Source organism: Micropterus salmoides, unplaced genomic scaffold (assembly GCF_014851395.1).
Source record: "Micropterus salmoides isolate LMB-PRFRI ecotype aquatic unplaced genomic scaffold, ASM1485139v1 Ms_hic_scaffold_21, whole genome shotgun sequence".
In the NCBI taxonomy this organism is placed as follows: Eukaryota; Metazoa; Chordata; class Actinopteri; order Centrarchiformes; family Centrarchidae; genus Micropterus; species Micropterus salmoides.
The window spans coordinates 4,673,670-4,694,223 of NW_024041262.1; the positions used below are offsets into that span (position 1 = coordinate 4,673,670).

At 40.9% G+C, this 20,554-nt stretch overlaps 1 protein-coding gene across 1 annotated transcript in view; it reads right to left on the reverse strand.

Annotated features, from left to right (window-relative positions):
• The window catches only part of LOC119916354 (dynein heavy chain 9, axonemal-like), a 147,153-nt gene that overhangs the window by 113,643 nt on the left and 12,956 nt on the right, over window positions 1-20,554 (reverse strand). The window contains exons 10-23 of the mRNA XM_038736340.1: window positions 18,457-18,571; window positions 18,184-18,252; window positions 13,853-13,979; window positions 13,162-13,308; window positions 10,230-10,338; window positions 6,725-6,966; window positions 6,400-6,535; window positions 5,033-5,229; window positions 4,633-4,895; window positions 4,236-4,397; window positions 3,010-3,232; window positions 2,620-2,786; window positions 810-953; window positions 500-659 (exon numbers count right to left, since the gene is read on the reverse strand). Coding sequence (XP_038592268.1) covers window positions 500-659; window positions 810-953; window positions 2,620-2,786; window positions 3,010-3,232; window positions 4,236-4,397; window positions 4,633-4,895; window positions 5,033-5,229; window positions 6,400-6,535; window positions 6,725-6,966; window positions 10,230-10,338; window positions 13,162-13,308; window positions 13,853-13,979; window positions 18,184-18,252; window positions 18,457-18,571 — 2,261 coding nt within the window. The remainder of the gene's footprint in view (window positions 1-499; window positions 660-809; window positions 954-2,619; window positions 2,787-3,009; window positions 3,233-4,235; window positions 4,398-4,632; window positions 4,896-5,032; window positions 5,230-6,399; window positions 6,536-6,724; window positions 6,967-10,229; window positions 10,339-13,161; window positions 13,309-13,852; window positions 13,980-18,183; window positions 18,253-18,456; window positions 18,572-20,554) is intronic.

Genomic DNA, 20,554 nt, shown 5'->3' on the forward strand with positions numbered 1-20,554 from the left:
GAGGGAGGTTATTACTCTCCTTTCCCTAACAAACTACTTCCTCACCTTTGAGCACGACACTTAACTACCAGTTCATTCAGCCTCAATAACCGGGGGCAGATCTGAAATTGGCTGCTTAGCTTTTCACATTTAATGTAACAATAGAAAATGATTCTAGGATGAGGAGTACTTGATGTGTTTAGAAAATTACAATCAACTATCTTGGATAATGTTGCTTCTCTTAAAATAACCCCAAAAACTAATCTAGTTAGTTAAGGACACATTCCTATATTTGAAGTAACGCTCCATGCTAGCTTGCCAGACATGCTGCAGATAAACACACTGTTTAATTGATTACAGGTTTCCTGTTGTGTTTTTGGTTATGATGGGAAGATCACTGTTCGGGAGTGGGGTTTAGTGAACAGTCAATTGCAGTTGGAAGTTCCTCAGTCTGTCCTATCCACCTTTTTTCAACTTCCCACACACTCTCAACCTCAACATTAAATATCTATTCCCTCACCTCTTTGTCCAGCCCTCGTATATCTTTGGAGAAGCGTTTGCACTCCAGCTCCATCTCTTCCACATGGATATCTCTCCAGGGAGTCGTCCTCCATGCCGCCATGCTGGACTCCACCAGGGTGATCATGTCCCACAGCTCCTTCAGCAGGCCCACCTCGCGCCTTGGGGATGAAGGAGAGTGGGCAAAGGGAATTAAAGCAGCATGTAAATTGGAACTGTGGACGTGAAAGAGCATCTCTGCTATAACGGCTCATTAGTTTCGAATTTGGCACGGGCTCGTAGTATTTTCTCCTTCCAGCTTTGGGCTTTACCTGCATTGTCGGAGCTGCTTGTAATCGGGGACGGTGACCTCGAACAGGCTGGCAGACTCCACCAGGGAGGCCATCACCGCCTCCCGCTCCTGGATCTGCCTGTGGAACGCATCCAACATCTGGTAGGGGCTCTCGCTGTCAAACCTGGATGAGTCCACACAGGCCCCCGTCAAAACACACACACACACACACACACACACACACACACATTTGTACAAGCCCTGTATAAATCAGGTTGTGTTTAGGTAATGAAAGGCTGCAGTTTTGCCAAGCCTGACTTGGCTGCAGCAAAACCAGACCAGAGTCTCCAGCGCTAACTGCACACTGTGACAATTAACAATGACTTCCGTGACATTTATGAGAAAATAATCACCAGGTTATTAAGAGACCAATTACACACATAACTAATCTGGCAATTAGACATTATGATGAAGCATCTCCACCTATGAATTAATTATCATTATGTTAAGATTCAATTAGCCTTGTCGGATGTGAGAGCCTCGAGATAACACTTCTATTATATCAAGTGAGAAGGCAGAAAGGTGACATTCTTATCTTTTCAAAGGTGCTCACTGAACTCAGTCGCCAAGGAAACCATACAGTGAATTGTGTTGCCTTCACTGACTGACTCAAATCAAATGTTAGCACTTTATTATAACCTCTACCTATTTAGCTTTTATAATACTGCTTATAAATAAACACCTAATTGACACAAACACTCGATAATGTAGTTCTAAGCAGACATAAGGACGTTAAATGTTTATTAATGTTTTTGTCGACAACTATAACTCCTCCTGTGAGGCATTCATATCTGGTGAACTGGTCAATCATTCAGTTTCTGGAAACAAATAATGAATAATGAAAATATGTTTTGATATTATATAATAATTATAATCAATGATTTTTCTGATGAAGGCCATCAGTTGCGGTTTCACAAACTTTGTGAAAGTTATGACGGCGATAGGTTTACTTTACAGAAACATTTTGTAAAAGATTATTTTGTGCATCTCTGAATTCCTGCAGTAATGTACTGTAATACTACTCTCTGATCCTACTGGGACTAGTGTAAAAAAAATGGAGTGGCAGGGAAACCAGATTAAAAAATTAATATGATAATTGTTTAAATTCCATTGCAGTCGGTGTCATGCTAGTAGGCTGCGTTGTGAAACCACCGTTAGGGAAAGATGGTGGTCTTCATTAAATACTGAAAAAAGTGGCTTGACGCACACGAGGTGACCGTTTGTTTACTTATCAACATTTAAACGATGCCACAGTCTTTCCCTAAGCTTATCTGAAGTGCTTTTGTTGCCTGAACCCCTACCCATGTGCAACTCTCAAGTTCCAAATCCCAATTTCTGATGTCATACTCTTATTCTTTTTACCGCCCGACATCCACCCCGACCAACTCCCTACAAGATGCGTGCAATGAAGGAACAGTTTGCTCACTGGGAGTTCATAATCCAGGCAGCATTTATTATTTGTTTTGTTACCCCCAAAACAGATTTGGAAAAACAAAGTCCAAAAAATATTTTTCTTCATGGACATAAATATACTGAATTTGTTTATGTGTGCAATCATATATGAATAATTCTGATTACTTCTGTGTTATACTGTGTAATCAGTTACAGAATGTGTCATTTAAGGAGTTATAGTTGTTGACTAAGTAGCCTTAAATCTGCTTACAACTACACTATAGTGCATAATAAACCATGTTTTAAGTGTTTATATACTGCCTATAAATGATATATGGGGGCGTTAAAGTAAAGTGTTCCCAAAACAAACTCTTAGAGGCAAAAGAGATTTTTTCTACCTGAAAGGTCCGTTTTTGCGAAAGTGCTCCCTAAAAGTGTATTGCTCCACATCGAAAGTGGCACACTTTCGCCGCAGGCTGGCTACCTCGATGGCCTGCAGAGGCGCCACCCGCTGCTTGACCAACACCGCCTTCTTTCTCACATTGTTCCACTTTTCTGGCAACTCCTGCATATAGACAGATAGATAAACAGATAGATATATAGAGGGGGAGATAAAAGCAAGGCGGGAAGGAGTGACAGATGATGAATTGCCAGGAGGAAGAGGACAGAACAGGGATCGGCGATTGGAAGACACAAAGAAAAGTAAGAGAAATGGCTCTGTCTCAGCAGAAAGAAACAGAAGAAAGAATATGTGCTCGTAAAAATAATGTGAAGTGATCAGTCCTTACCTCCAACTGTTTGTAGACCACATCTGGCAGCTCCTGCTCATAGACCTTCAGCAGAGCAATGGTTTGTTGCAGGGGCTCAAACATGGCATCTGTGGTGTTTTGTCTTTCCTTAACAGCCAGCAGGTGACCCATAACCCCCACCAGACCACCATAGTCACCCTCTTCCACCTGCTGGCTCAGGCCATCCTCAGCCACACTGACAAACTCCTCCAAATCTGACAGACTGGGGATAGATGACAGTGATCATTAAAGGGACATTTGATGTGTAAAAGGTCAAGATCAGTAATGCATCATGGGGAGAACACGTTGGCATGTGAAACCAGATGTATGATGTCTTCTGTGGCTCTTGATGAAAATTAATTATGTAAACTAAACCATGATGGTGTCATCATGTGTTGTCTTAGCTTGGGGAGCACAAATGTTTAACATAAAACCGCAATACAAACTGGAGAAGACATTTGTTGTAAAAAATGAATTGCCCAGGCTATTATTTGTTTCACTTACTGAAGTCAGTCTGCATGTATTTGGTTAAGGCCTTTAATTCCTTTTACTCAAAACTCTTGCTCCGCAAAAATACAATCAAAGTGTTTGATTTAAACCAGTGCGATCATTACTTGTATAAAAATGTGGCTATCAAATAACATATCAACCACGCTAGTCAGCCACAAATGCTCTCCAAGCCAGTGGAACAGTTTATTCAAGAGACATGTATTTATACCTTCGACTCCTTTCTCACAACTGTTTACAACCAAGCCACTTCTGTGGAGCAGCTCATACATGTGGTCAACAACCGAAAACCACTTCTCCAAAGTTGAACTCAGCATGAAAGGTTAATGCAGAGTATCCACAGATTGCGGGGCTAGATTGGCGGCTGTTCCGCCAGTGTATGAATGAGTGTGAATGTTAGTTTCCGTTTGAGCACTTAGGCTCAGTGTATGAATGTGTATGACTGGTGAATGCAGATGTAGTGTAAAAGCGCTTTGAGTGGTCGAAAAGACTAGAAAGGTGCTATACAAATACGGAGCATTTACATTTCATTGAAATAAACTACGTTTGCAGTGCAATTCTGCCATTTTAATTGCTGCCGTGGCCAGGCCTGGCCAGTATTATTTAAATGTACACAGCAATATGTATCTAAAGTTTGCTAACATTAGCACAATAAGCGACTAAGTAAGACTAAATAAGGCTGTAGCAGAACCCACTGAGTGTATAAAATTGTACTTCACCTGTTAGTTACATGGTCAATGAGGTGCTGTTTGAACATGAAGCTCCACTTTTTGATGATGTTGAGCAAGGCACTCTTCATGCTACGGCCATCCACCCTCATCCACCCGTGGAACACACGCACCGGCTCCAGACCCTGCACCTCCTCGTAGATCTTCTCATACCTACAGTATGTATAGTAGTGTAAACAGATTTCAGTCAGGTAAAATAAGATAAATCTAACCCTAACGCGTGTGTAAGTGTTCTTTAACCTACACTTAATTTTCACCAAGAAAAAACAAACTGATTCTAAATCCTCAACCATCCCTTTATAGAGGAGGTGACCCTAAAAATAACCACAGATCGACATTTAGGAACACACACAAACATACTCTCACACTCCACTTGACCAATACCCACCCGTCCACCTGTTCTCTAAAGTTATTCAGTGTCGGTGGACTTTCTGAGACGCCGTCATCAGCATAAACCTCCGTGTCCTGGCTGGTGAGAACGTGGCCGTACAGAAGGAACTGGCGCATGAACTCCTTCCTGTCATCCACATACAGGTAGCTGTAGCGCTCCAGAGAGTTGCGAAACTCGCAGCACGTTGCCATGACACCTTGCACGCGTTCCATGAGGAGATGACGCATGTCTGCCAGATCAGCCATGTCCTCCATATCGGCCTGAGGGGAAAGGATCAGAAGCCAATCACAGCGTTGTGATAGTTTTCTTGAACATGTTGATGGGAGTGATCTGCATTTCAGATATTTCAGATGAAACAGAAGTTCTAGATGTTGGGAATGCATCAAATCATCAGTACCTGGTAGTGGGGAAAGGGGCTGTGCTGGGCGAGGCGTGGCACCAGTGAGGAGATTCTGAACACATCATTGATGAGGCTCTCCACCAGCTCAAAGAAACTGTCTCCTGCCCCAAACTCCAGAGATGGAGTGAACACCATGTCAGGAACCTTCAGGTCCAGCTGAGCCTCAAAGAGAGGAGCCACGGCAGCTCTCTGGTCTGGACCCAAAGGAAACAATTTGGAAACAGTTGAATCTGCCGTGTTACCAGGTTCAATTTAAAACTTTGTTCCACAAACGGAAAAAAACATAACACTGTCATCTCTGGAGAATGTCTGCACGTGGTTTATGGAGGGAGATAAAAAAAAAGAAGAATCAGGAGAAAGAGGAGTGGAATAAGAAGGCGGGAAGGGATGCAAATTGCATCTTCTTCTATTGCCTAACCACATTTCCTTGACCTTAATAGAAAATTTCATGAGGTCAAGTAACGATGCAAAGCAGAATCGGAGAATACTGGCTGGTTTGAAAATCTGCAATTCCTTGACAACTGAGCAAACTCCATATGGAGCTTGAACTCCAGATGGTGCGATATGATCAAAACCTCCAGGACAAGAGAATAAGTAAGTAGACAATGACAATTCTATTTTTGTTATCATTTGTTTCAGGGATTTTGTCAATAGATTTGTGCATGAAAACCCCCTTTTTGGACCCTTGCTGGTAATCTAGCATTTCTTTTTTTGAAATAATAATTCATATCAGATGGTTTTATGTTTTTCAGGCTCGACAAAATACACTAAGAAGGAAAGTACTGAAGGTTCATTCCTTAGCCTCTAGAGGATAGCTGTGCTGTTATCATAGCATCCCCTGAGGTGTTTCCAGGTCAGTTCACTCAGTTCAGAACCTTACTAATCATATAAGACAGTTCACATCCACACAAGGCGGAGAGGAAAAAAAGAAGGAAGTAGAAGTGAAAGAATGTGTAGAATAAGGGGGAGGAGACGAGGTGGACAGAGTATCAGTCTGGCAGCAATCCCAGTCCATCTAAACTGGTTGACAAAACTCATGCCAGCAAGCAAGTCCAGACCTACTTAATGTACACAGCCAAAACAGGCGGACACCAAGTTGACATCAAAACCCCTAGGGATTTTTTGCTTTGAAGCTGTCCAAGTCAGAGCTGGCTGGAGGATGATGTTTTTGGTTCGCTGTGGAATCAGGGTAGCAGGGCAGGATTTTGGATATTATATTTAGGATTAGGAGGGCAATATTCTGGCTTTGGGGCAACAATAGTAACACTGCTAACATCACTACAGCGCTATAAGTAGTAAGTGCGTGGGTTGTTTTTTTTTGTGATTACATTTTTATGTGCATCATTTGTCCTTGAAAGTCCTACCAGTGTTATCCAGGAAGAACTTGAGTGAGCGCTCAATGCTGTTGAAGAATCCATCTATGATCATGTCATCAATGTACTCCACGTAGGCCTTCCATTCTGCAGAGGTCTGCTCGGCTCTTAGCAGCTCCAGATTGCTCTAAGACGTTGCAAAGCGTGACAGTGATACTGAACCATCAATTCTACCATATTTGCAAATCACTGGAAACATTTCAAAGCAAATCAGGAACTGCTGACTTCATAATGACCTCGTAGAATGATGAAATGTGAGTGCAACTCAAAGCCAGTTTTGAATACGTCACACAACGAGGAAACCTTTTTTAACCACCTTGAGCAGGAAGTGGATCTTTTCCCCAGAGGACCGTATCAGACCGTAAAACCTGTCCAGCCTCTCAGCCCTGTCCTCCAGACTGAGCAGTGCGTCTTTCTTGCCCTCTTTCCTGTCAAACATGGGGCTGGCCCAGGACCTCATACAGCTCTGGATCTCCTCCACGTTGTCTTTGGCCCTCTGGAGTCGGCTCTCCAGGTCACAGACGGCGTCTCGCACCTCCTGGATACACTGCCAAATATCTAGAGGGTAATGGATAATAGAGGCGGTTAAGAGGTCAAGAGGACAGAAAATAGGTATAACCGGGTATAAATAAATGTTTTAGGTTCCAATATATATTTGATCCTATTTGGATTATTTTTCCATGTATTTTATTTGCAGCGCAAGCTTAGACAACAATATACTTGCATTAAATTAATAATGTGATTTAAATATGTCTGACAAGTGACTACCTCTGCATTAAAACAAACCTAACCTGGCCTGCAGCTATAATATCTTGTATAGTAGTATTTTGTATGGTATCCATATATGGATGGTGGCAGTGTGGATCTGTTGTGGCATGTAGGTTTGGGCAGGATTTAGACAATTTGATAAAGGCAACACTTTAGAGGTGTGGTTCATCTGCAAAATGTTATTGAAACGGTTTGCTGTAGCTCGTATCATGAATCAAAACTGCTGCCGACAGCTTCTTTATTTTTCCACCTATTAATGAACAAGAGAAAGAGTGTACAGCCACGCTGGCAGCTCTGTGGTGGTGCTTTGAGCAAGATTGTAATGTCTGCAAGCAGGGAATATTTATTACGTTCACCATCTTAGTTTAGCATGCTAGCATGCCGACATTTGCTAAGTATTGGAGTCACTGCGATTTGGACCTGAAGATGGTGCCAGTCTGCCAGATGAAGGTTAAGGGATCACTAAAGTGATTACTTTTCCTGAGGGGATCATGGATCCATCCAGTAATCTAGCAGATGAGACATTTTCAGTCAAAACCAATGACTGAAAAGTCAAGGAATCAAAAATGTCATTAGGATTCAACATCTGGGCCGTACATCTGATATTTGTTTAGATATTGCAGGATGGACCAATGTGGTAAAAAGGCAGAGTAAGTGAACTACAGATACACACAGGTCCACATTTCCATCTCTAGAATCCTAAAAATACCCAGACTGGCTCTGGATCCAGTTGACTGGCTAGGGCCATTTTTTCTTGAGCTAGACCAATAAAAGCAGTCAGGCTGATTTATCAGCTGTTATGAGCTTACCACCACACTTACCAAATATATCTGTGTTGCCAAACATGTCTGCTGATAAGTAACGGTGGGAATCACCAGAGGCCCCTAAATATGATATTATCATGATACCTATGTCACGATACGAGATTATTGCCGTAAAATGTCCTGCTCAGTACTTATCTTGATCACAATACCTAACAAAACAAAGGGGTCCTTGTGTTTATGGAAAAATGTTAATACGCGCCAATATATGATCATTAAACTCAGGCCTTATAATCCAATGTTGGTAGGTCTATAACTCTTAATTTAATTTGCATTTCAGGGTGTAGTCACAAAATAGGAGTCAGCGACTGCCAACTGTTTCAGTTGATATGACAACGAGGTGCATCAGCCCACCAAGAGTGTCCCCCTGCAGTCTGACTGCAAACTCCTCTCAGCATCAGATGTTTAGTGCACTATATAATGCAGCATTGAACATCAGGACTGTATAAAGTAAATTGGGTAAATGAATTACAAAAATGAAAAGTGATGTACTAATTAAGTATTAAAGTATTCAATACAAGGAGCACATGGATACAACATGCTTGTGAAAATGTTATTGGTTTTAACATAGAATGAATGCCATGTTTCCCTACACATGGGAAATTCACTTCAAATACATTTTTCACTGAATAATCTAGTGCTGCCAGGGCCAGAAGAAACAGGGCCTCAGAAAAAATGGCCAACATATGCACTTACCAAATAAATCTACAGAAGAAAAATCCTCACTAGCTTTCCAGAAGTCTCCAGAATGCACATATACACACACACACACACACAGGGCACGACATAAACTGCAGAGGGACTGTGAGTTTATCCCCACAGACAGTCGAGTGCATCGGCTTGTACCGTAAACACTCTTCTCATTTCTGCTACGTTCTACTGGGAATTCTGGAGTCGAAGAAACTGACAACATGCCTGCCAGCAGAGTGTCAAGCAAAGCTTATCAATGATTGAACACCTCTCCCACTGTTATTTTATATGTTTTTCAAAATGCAGAGCGTCTCTCTGTCATGTCTCAGAGCAGCATGCTCTGCCCCAGAAGTGACAAGGATGAAGGGAAACACCGTGAAGGAGGAACAAGAGAGGAACATTTTCTATAATAACCTGTCAATTTTCATACAAATAAATATCTGCTCGACTATTTAGTGCTATTTTTCTACATCATATAATCTACGATGATCTGGCAAATATATATACAGTGTATATTTGGATAGCTTTTTCATTTGCTGTTTTTTCCTAAACAAAAATCTCTGGTAAGCAGAGGAAAAGACATCACTTAGCTGGACTGATTCTCTAATTGGCGGCATAGGATTCAAGCTGTCAACAAATTACTTATTCACTCTATTCTGAGTGAGATGAGAAGATTAATATCAATCTCATGTCTGTGTGTTAAAGGATAAATTTTGTATTTTTCATCCTGGACCATGTTGTTGTGTCTATGTGACTAATTGAGACAACATTTGAAATTGGTCCAGTATTGAGCGAGCGCACTGCAGCTGGCAGCAGCTAAACAGGGCTACAACGTTATCCTTACGGGACATTGCGCCCTGTCAGAGTACGTCCACTAAAGTGCTTGTTTTTGCCACCGACAGGCTCAGATTGTCATTATAAATGTCTGAGAACACTGTGGATAGGAGCCCCAGAGAGAGAGACCTTTTTTAAAGATTAAGATCATTTCTGTATCACCAGAAACGTTCCTTCTATCGCTCTGATCAAAGAAACCATACTCCTTCTGTAGCACCTCTAAAGCTTTCACTTTTTTCCCCCCTCTTTTTACAGCCGAGTTTTCCCCTTGTTTCCAGTCCTTATGCTAAGCTGGGCTACGTGTCTGTATTTGACTCACAGGCATGAGATTGATATTGATTTTTTCATCTTACTCTTCATCTAGAAAGAAAGCAAATAAACATATTTCTTGTAATGTTCAACTATTTCTTATGCCCATGTTTTCATGACGAACTATTTCCTCAGAAGTTCCATTGACAACTTAGGTCAGTGTGAAGACACTTTGCTGTAATTTGGTGAGCATCACAAATTAAATTCCATTCATCACCACTGTACTGGGCTGGAGGTAGAAATCTCAGAAACAAATATCTAAAAACCTGGTCACTTAAACTATCTACATGGCTGAATGCCACTAGAGGTACGTGAAATTGAGTTTTTTTGTAATTTGGGCTAAATATGCCATTCCATTCTTCCCTGCTGTATATGGTAGTTATTAGTTTGTGTCCTGACCTTGGCTGTTCCAGTTCAGACTCTCCTCAGCCTTTTTGAGCTGAGCATCAATGTCCCTGAGCTGGCCCCGAACCAGAGGATGCTCCACGTCGAGCACAGAGTGCATCACCTGCCGCCAGACAGTGGGAGAGAGAAAAAAGAAACAGAGAAAGATGTAAGGTGACGTTCAGCTCATATTAAGTGTGTACAGAAATATCGTTTTTAATATGACTCCTGTGTGTCTTTGAAGCCTAGAGCATCAAGATTAAAGTCACTGTTAGCTGGATCGTTCCATGTTGCTGTGTACTTATTGGACTTGAACTTTTAGCTACCTGAAGTAATGAAATGCTGTATTTTTTAAATGCAATCGTCTGATTGAGGTAGCTGTGATACATGTGGTTGAGATTTGTAGGAGCTGTCCTCTGTGAGCTAATTGCATTAGTTATTGCTCTTACATTGTTTTATGCTGCAATATTGAAATTGCCCTTTTGCCCCCATTCCCACTTCCCATTAAGAACAACAATAACATTATGTGTTTGATAGCGTCAGTGGCAAAGAGAAGCATGTTTTATGTACTAATTCTTTCATTTAAGTCATAAAGTGGATGCACATCCCTCATTAGGGTAATTAGAAAATGAAATTCAAATGTTAGTCTTGTTTGTTAGCGCTCTACATGCACAGCAATCACTGTAGTTCACTTGAGTAGAATGCAACCGCTCCATACAGCCACGATAGCAGCTCCACGCGGCTGCAATGCTCTTTAAACGGAAAATGATACTGACGGATAGGAGAATGCTATTTGTCTCAGATTTGTATCAGAAGTGGAGGGAAAATGCAATATGTCCTGAAAGTGGTTAGTCAGTTAGTGTTGTAAGCCTGCCATAATAATTTCAGATATCTTGTATACAAATGTAAAAGTTGAGCTGTTTATTAGAGATATGAGCAAAAAGCTGATAACTCAAAGCAAGATGTCATAGAAAATATAATTTATCTTTTACAGTGTCTTGTTAAGAACCAAGATGTTGGACAATATTAAAACTGTGACATCATGGTTGCACTGGAGGAGACATCAGGCTATCCTCAAAATAATGATTCGTCATCCTCTGGCTACAACCAATGTCCGTACCAGATTTCTTGGTAATCCATCTAATACTTAGTTGGATTGACCAATGTAAGCATAGCTAAAAAGCTCCATACTGACATGCGGTGATGTCAAAAGGGGAGACTTTTGAGGAACTGCTACGACCAGCAACCCGAAGGTCACATAACGGACGGAGACAGCCGAAGACATTAGTTGCAAGCCTGTCTACTTGTTCTGTAAGAATACAATTGCTGATGAAACACAACAAATGTAACAGCTCGTTAATCAACCCGCAGTGATTCTTTATTCTTTCATCTCTATTCAGTTGTTGTGTATCATTATTACACAGATGTGTCCCTCAAATTAAATGTGTGGGTCTGTCGCCCAGCAAAAGACCTCCAGTAATGATGATGCACAGATTGTCTGGCTGGAGAAATATCACATAATGTTCTGACTACTGCTCAAGGACATGGTTGTCAAAATGGAAAAAACTTCATGTTCAATATTTGATTCCTTCTAACTACTACCTACAGTGTCACATTTTTAACAAAATGTTATAGAACAGCACTGTCAAATCCACAGCCAGTGCAGTCTACAGTTGGTGTAGGGGTTAAGTGTCTTGCTCAGGGACACAATGGTGGATGGGTCACAGTGGGGGATTGAACCTGGGACTCTCACACCAAAGGCATAGTATTATCCATTGCACCACTGCCAACCCCTACATTGCTTTAAATTTGTGACACACACATCCACAATTATATGCAGGTCATGTGACGATCTTCCAGTTCTGTCCGTCCTTCACGCTGTACATGCTATTATTAAACTGGTCAGATATTTGCTGAATTACGCACAAGGTGGTCCAGAGCAGCAGATTTCAATCTACACAATGTGACACATTCCTGCTTCTGGTCCAGACAGAATCAACGACAATGACCAAATAACAGCTGGAATTATTTTCTAATACTTAAATGCAGGTCAATATTGAAAATAAAAGATTTTGTTAATCAGTGTTTAACATATAACAAAATCAGGCTTCATATGAGCTGTGTTTCTAGCTGTGCACTGTGTTGCTCATGCACTCCCACGGAGGGGGCCCATTGGGTTGAGAGAGGCTCACTGCTCTGCCTCGCAGGGGGCTTTCAACAAGGCATTCGCTATGGTGAGCCAAGGTCATGATGACATCCACCTTCTCTATGAGTCCAGCACACGCATCAAAAACACTCACTTTATTGCCAGTAATATTTCTAATAGATTGACACATACAGTATGGCACTAAAGCTTTCATTTTTTATATGCTGCAGAGAAAATACACCATTGTTTCCAAGCAGAGGCAGTTTGGGCGAGCTAAGAAAATAATGGTGTCAAAAGTCAAACTGGAAAAATTTAGAAAGGAGGACTTTAAATTACAGACCACACAAAGGTAGAGCGCACGAAGGCATATAAACAAATTTAATTACAGAGCTTGATCAGTTGTTCCCTGGGATCAGCTGGGGTTCACATGTACTGAGTATCTGGATTTAAAATGAACTCATGTTGGATTTAATGGATACAGAGTTTCATTGAAAGGAACTCCACAGTGCATGTGAGGACCTGAGAAATATTGCCCAACCAGGGGTTTCTCAACCATTTAACACTGTAATCAGAGCTTGTGTAACCAATAGTGGTCAACTGACAGTAAACACGCAAGCGGATTAGCTTGCTAGCATTAGCTTGCTGGCATTAGTGTCAGCTCGACAACAGCTATCTGTCACATGACTCGCCTTGGGGGTCACAGCAGTACCTTGAGCATACCACTTGCTATGGTGAATGAGTAAGTGTGTAATTATCCTTTAATCCCGTGTCTTTGCTGCTTTTAGCCTAATCTAAACCAACCTTGTTGTATCGGCCCACAGCGAGCTCCAGGTTGGCGACATACTGCCACAGCTGCCCCCTGGTGGTGTAGATCTGCATTGCAGTTTCAGGGATGGCCACGGTTTGTCGGGCCTCCAAGTACTTCACTTCCCTCAGCACAGACGCCAGCTAGGAAGAGGTCGAAAGGGAAATTAGAGGCAATGTAAAACATGTCAAGACATTCACAACCAGACCATAAAATCAGAGTTTTGGTTTTTATTAGTACAGGCTGCCAGTGGTGTTTGCAAATATACAATATCTTTACAACAGCTTTCCCCAATTTCACAATAACAATATAAAAAACGTGAATATTCCATACTAGAGTTTTCCACTTTCCACTAAATCTCAGATTAATGAGATGTAGGTTAGCAATTCTTCAGAGCAGCATCACCCGCCATTACTGTCTTTAAGTGATGAAATTGAAATACTTTCCCATCTAAATAAAAAGATGAATTTAAAGAGAAAATACAACTTTACTGCATTTAAGGATTTAGACTTTCTTATGCAGCTGCCGGCACGTACATGACACTTACTGGAAGATATTTGATATATCACCAAACTACTAAATCACTCCTGTCCACATTTGTTCAAAGCAGAAGGATTGTAAGCAGTGACACATGTAGCAGCCTGTTTGTGATCAGTTTTTACTAGCATGTGGGCGCAATGTAAAAACCTGCGAGCTGAAGTTGACTGAGATCAGCTGAGTGGCTGGGTCTCTGCTGATTAATGGCAGGCTGAGGTTGTACTGAGAACTCTCGCCCACAGTCTCTGTCCATGTCTCATGCAGGCTGGTGGAGTATCTGGAATATCAAACACAAAGAACACAATCTGCAATCACCAACAAAAGTTATTATCACAGAAAAACAATTTGGACCTTTCCCGCCAGGGTAACATTGTTTCATATTCCTATTAAAACTGCTGAAGCTGTTATTTCACAAGGCCAAAGGCGTGACAATGGCTCACATTATGGAAATCAACTTAAGCAAAAAAAACAAACAAAAAAAACCCAAGCAGCTAAAAGGCATATGATTGAGCCATTTACCAATCCTCTGAGGTTGTAAACAGAATGAGAGGCGTGATTCGCTCAGATATCAAGAAGACAATAAGGGCAGCGGGAGACGGAGCAGTGAAGGAGGGTTAGATGTAGATGTGGGGGGTAATATGAGGATAAACGCTGATTCATCTGGCTGGGAACAGAGAATATGTCAGGGCTCTGTACAGCTATATCAATCTGTAAATAGCCACGATTATGATGAGAACTTCAGCGCACACTGTGTGCTCCTTATTGGATTTCTGCTGTGAGCTTCATTTCCTGATAGTGGCACCGCAGACGCAGAGGCAATCAAATTCCTTGGTCGCGGCCATAAATCACGCTGCATTTTGTCTGTGGGAGTAATGAGTGAGCATGCCCGTCCTGTTCCTGACTGGAATATGTATAATAATGGTGGCGTTCATCGGAGGCAGCGGCAATGATTATTACAGCATAACAAGTGCTCTAATTTCTGATGGGAGTAAATTGAGGGCAAAGAACTGGTGTTCATCATTCCATTACTCTGGGAGGGGGGGGGATAAAGTGAAGGAGTGATATGAATATGTGTGTGAAGCATAAAGAATGGGTGATTGTTGGGGCGTGTGTAACTCTATCTGTGTGTGCACACTGTGATGTGCAGCTCATTCACAAAATAGTTATTCACATACTTTTGGGTAGAGAGCTTTAATACCACTACACTTGTAAGGACACCTTTAGACTTTCACAGCGCATACCCAGTTTAATAATAATCTCTTAATACTAAACTTTAGAAGGAAAAAAAAGGGCTGCAACAAATGATAATTGTTATTATCGTGTAATCTGCCAATTTTCTCAATCAATCGATCGATTGTATGGTACATAAAATGTCTCAAAAAAGTGATGAATGGCCATCACAGTTTCCTCCAATGATTTTTTTCTCCAACTGCATTAACTGCCCAAAACCCATTCAGTGTACTATCATACAAAACACACAAAAGCAAAAAATTCTCATATTCAAGAACCAGAAACTACTGGATCTTTGTTATTTTTGATTGAAAAAACAATGACTCTATCAAAATAGTTTGATTAATTTTCTGTCACTCGACTAATTGATTAATTGACTAATCCTTTGTTATCCTCTATAACATGCTAATCTTATTTTTCTAAAAACAAAAGCATATGCCATCATACACTCGTTTTACACTCATCAAATCAATATTTTTTATATTGGCAATTAATAAAATGACTTTGCAGCTCTGTGAAACCTTTCAGCCTCTTTTTAGTTCCTCTTTTGTTTTTATGGCAGCAAATGTACATCTTAGCCCTACTTTCATTAACCCATGTAGTCAGGTTCAACATAAAGCTATGATAAACTGACTGTTCACAATGCCTAGAAGATTAAATTAGCAGCTAACTAGCTTGTGAAGAAAGTCAAACAGTGTTGTCAAAACAAAGAAATGCCACATATGATTCCATTATTCCATGCAGAGTGCAATCTAATATACATCGTTGTTTTAGCCAGTAATCTGTTGTTTATGGCATTTTTATTGATGAATTAAATAGAAAAAAACTTTGGGTTATGCTGTAGAGGAATGTGACGTGTGTTTAAGGGAGAGTGGAGTACAGTTTGAAAGTAATGTCATTCTTCTGCATTTTTATCTACAGTATAACAATATTTGACGCTAGCCAGTAATGGTTTTAGATTAAATCTGCTGTCATTTGAGATATATTGGCCTCTTGAGTGCAGGTATCTGCGATAGTGATCATCTTAAAAATGCCAGATACCGGGCCGACCGATTATTCACTCTATCACTAAGCCGTACCAACTGTATAAGGCATAATATGTCAGGGATGTGGGTTTGTCCACTTGTGGGGTTCTTCTGCCCCTAGCGCAATTAACGCACATGGTCCTTGTTGCTTGGTGTACTCTGTCTGTCACTGTACATCCGACATTTAGCTACTATTGTCTGTAAGCCACACAGCAAGAAGTGAAACAGAAAGCGGTCAATTAACAACAAACCTACAAATAATTTTCATCCAACTTGGCAGTCTCCCTCAGCTCTACTGAGCTTCAAAGCTTCTTTAACTCATCAGGGTTGTGTCAGGCAGTAGTTAACTACTTTTAGCTACTGCCTGGTGAAGAAGTTGGTGGAAATCAAAAACAGAGCTAAAAAGAGAGTGAATATTGGATTCACCTGGTAGCCAGAAACATGACTCCAAATGAATATAATTGCCACACTGTGTCTGCTGGATGTGTAAATAGCAACTGTTTGCTAACTAGTTAGCCACGTAGTCAACTTCATAAGGTGATAATGTTGTCTTTACAGCTTGTTGTGCCCCAAGTGACCAAAAAATTCAGTAGATCTTTTTTAAGGCAATCATTTTAACTTATCATAGGAGGAAAATAACAGGTGAAACAAATTTCAAAATTAATTCCATTAAGGGTCCCAGTAAGCCATGCCGGGGAGCTTGCATGCAAATAGCCCTGGAACTAGCTCATCTTAACAGAATGCACTCTATAATGTTACCAATTACATTGTTCCTGCTGTGACATGCCAAAATGCCTGCTGAGAAAAGGGTCTATTAATGCAGGTCTAAAGGCCATGTACGCCCACACAATTGTTCTTAAATTTGTGCGGCTGACTGTGCCTCTGCTCATGTGTCACATCTGGAACTACATGATGTCACCGAAATCACTCCCTATTTACTATATAGTGCACTATTCACGTAGTTGCTTGTTTGTTGTGTACACCTAGATTAAACAAATGCATGGTCCTGCAATTAATCCTTCCTTCATGAACGTGTTAATGTTCCATTTAATATCAATAAATAGAGAGGTGTTTCTTTTATTTAGCCTACACTCATTGATATAAATGGGGTCACCTCTCAGTATATCAATATAGTTCAACAGCATCACAAACTACGTCCTCCAAAATAATAATACAGTCGCTCTAAAACAGATTCAACAAAAAATGAAGGAAGGATTTATTGCAGAACTATTACTAGACTGCGTTAGTTTCATTTCTGTGTAACTAATACCTATTCACCTAACCCGGCAACTGAGTACATTTAGCCTATACCATGTTATTTCAGTGTTCAAAATGTGTGACCTATATTATGGGATCAAAAGTTCCTATAATGAAGTAAGTAAAAAGTAGTGCCTTTGGCATGTACAGTACTTATGCTAACAATCCCACAATGCAATGAATCACATTTTATAGATGCAAAAATTACAGTCAAGACTGCGTCTCTCAAGCACAATAAATATGAATAATAAAAAAGATCTGTATAATGATGGAAAATTATGATAATTCAAAAGTGTCCAAAACCTCAATTTACTAGTCATGATTCCTACATAACCCCAAAAATCAAGTTGTAGCCTTGTAGCAAACTGAAAAGAAGTTCATGGTATGGGTTTTTTTCTTGTCATTGCGTGAGGACAAAGTATAGAAATAGAAAATCTCTCTCTCTTTTTCTACATCTCTACAACTCAGTTTAATTCCATACAAACAGGACCCCCCCTCCCCAAAATGGGTTTCATCTTGCTGGTTTTGATGTTAGATGTGGTCTAACAGGCCATTTCTCACTTGGCATCAGTGGCCACTGTCAGTACATATGGGATTATGGGAGCCCTGTGAAATAATAATCTGCAGAGCAGCGCCACAGTAATGACAACATAAATCATGCCCAGAGCTGCATGTCTACATGCTATTCCACCGGGGCTGCTTCATAAATGTTACACACTCGACTAACAAAATCACAACTGTTCAATTTAAAAACAGCGCTGGTGCAAAATTACAGGGAAAAAACATTTCAGAGACTGAGCTAAAATCTGATTCAAGTTGACATGACATTTACAGTCCAATAAGTGGATATTCTTTTCTGTCAGTGTCTACTCTGTTTAACCTTCCTTTCTGTTTATTTTTATTCACTAATAAATACATCTAAATATGATGTCATATAGTGTAATACACTGAGATAAGATCCATACACACCTGTCCAGCAGTTGCATCATCTCCTCATACTTCTGGATGACCCTGGCCCCTTCTGCAGACTCCAGGCACCTGCAGAGAACATGAAATTTTACAGCCCATGCAAAGGTTATATCCAATATCTTTCCAGTGGCCAGTACTCCAAAAGATAACTTTTATGAGGCCTTTAAAACAGCTCACATAGCAATTAATTCACACTGAGGCCACTGGAAATGCATACCCACACCAAAATTAATTTTTTAATCTGCTCTGTTGGAGGCAAGAGAGCAGACTCACGGGTAGGATAGGTGTCTGAATTTGGAGAATGGGGTCTGGATGCGCTGCTGCAGCTCCTGGGCCCATCTCAAGCCGCCAGCTACTGCTGGCATATTCTTATTCACTGGAGTCCAACCTGAGGAGGTCAAGAATCATTTCTTACAGTTAAACAGAGAATTTCCACAAAGTCAGCGAACGATTGAGCTAAGAGCTGCACACATATGTTATTTCACACATAATTCACAAAGTGGGGGTGCACCAGAGTAGTCTACCAAGTCATTTCACAGAGATGCCATAAATATGACATGCAGCATTGCCTAAAACAAATTAGGGTAGGATTTCATGAAATCTTCTGTGTACAGGAAGCAATGGCGCCTCCGGGGGGGGGGGGCACGGCTACCCTAACAAAATGGCAAGGAGTAAATGCATAAAATGCTATATACTGATTATATTATGTAACTCTTGGTTTGAGATAAAAGGTGAATAGCAGCATACAAGTGTTCTCATTTTAGGCTCTGTCACTTTAAAAGGGTAACCTCTGACCCTGAGCTGTGAAAGACTATGATGTTTATTTTAGGAGAGGCCTCCGATTCGTCCATGTAGATGCCTGTCACGTTTTAAAAATTGTGACCGGTTAAGGGGCAGGACTAACAGGCAGAGCAGAGTGGAGTACACCGGTGTTGTGCCGAATGTTTGTGTTTTCTGTGGAGGCAGCAACAAGCTGCAGAAGAAAGAAAAGTCTAATTTAGTTAATGTACAGAGACAGTTAGTAGCCTGGCTAGTTTATAATAAGTTTGTCACACTGCTGCACAGTTTTGTGTATTGTACTGTGTGTGAGAGCTAATAGTCTGCCGATAGCAACAGGTTAGCACCATCGCTAACAGCAAGCTAACGTCGTACGAACACTGGAGGTCTGACAGCATCGTGTGTGACCGGCTGTTAACGTTATGCTTCGAGGGACACCGTCCTGTGCCTGTTTTCATCTACATCTTTCTGAAAGGATTGCAAAACGTGAGAACAGTCATCTGGACGATGCTGTGAAACTGGGCTCAACTTTAATTGCGCGCAACAGGCGCTCCATTGAGCAGCCCAACAAACACTGCGGGGCCACGACGAATCGGCGGACTGTCTGAAAAACTTCAGTTACCCAGAAGATTGCCCAGAGGAAAAAACGCCGTGCCGGCTTTCTCCTCACGTGAGGCCTTAGCTCTGGTGAGTGAAAGCAACTTTTCATCCTGACTCTGCTGCTGGTCCCTGCATGGGCAAAATGTTGTGCTGGATCGGTTGAGACCAGGCTACGGATTATGGTTATTATGATGTTGTCATATAGCCACTTATATACTGCCTTATTAAGATTATTAGGCCAATTTGCTGCTCGCTGCGCTGTATGAAAAGTACATAGCTGGGAATGGGATATATATTGGTGGACATTCTTTCCGTTTGGATTGCAGGATCTCTGTGGAAAGCGGCTATAGAAAGGCTCTGGATCCCTAAAACGTTGTCTGTGCGCGTCATTGACTTCATTGGTGTTAAGCTCACTGCTCTTTGCTTATGGCCCTGTAGGCTCATTTGTTCTGAACTTGGTTATGTCGGCTTAAATATTGCATTCTTAATTTAGGTTTGTGATAGTTGGACTGCAACTTGTGTCAATCCACTCCCCTCTCACTCACTCACTCATGTTAAGTGTTTTGTGGAGCCATGCTGTTTGTTGACATGTTAAAAAACACAGAAGCAAGAGGACAGTATTGTAGTTTTACTGGTATGTATGTTTTGAAATGGCTGAAATGGACCCTGGTCAAATCGGTTGTTAAAAAGTGGGATATTTCAAGAATAACTAATACTACTAACTAATATACTATTTGTAACAAGAATAACACCAAACTTAGTATGTTAACAAATAATTACACAACTCTATGCAGACACATATCGTATATTTCAATTTGAATTTAAAGAAAAATATTTATGCTCCATGATGTCTGTAATCTTGAGTAGGCTTGTTCCCAGTAAATGTTTTGTTCCTCCCCATCAGTGCACTCCTACAAATAAAAGCCGTATTTGTCTTTTTAAGGAAAATGTCAACTTGCCTATTTAAAAAACACATACTGATAACACATCAAAC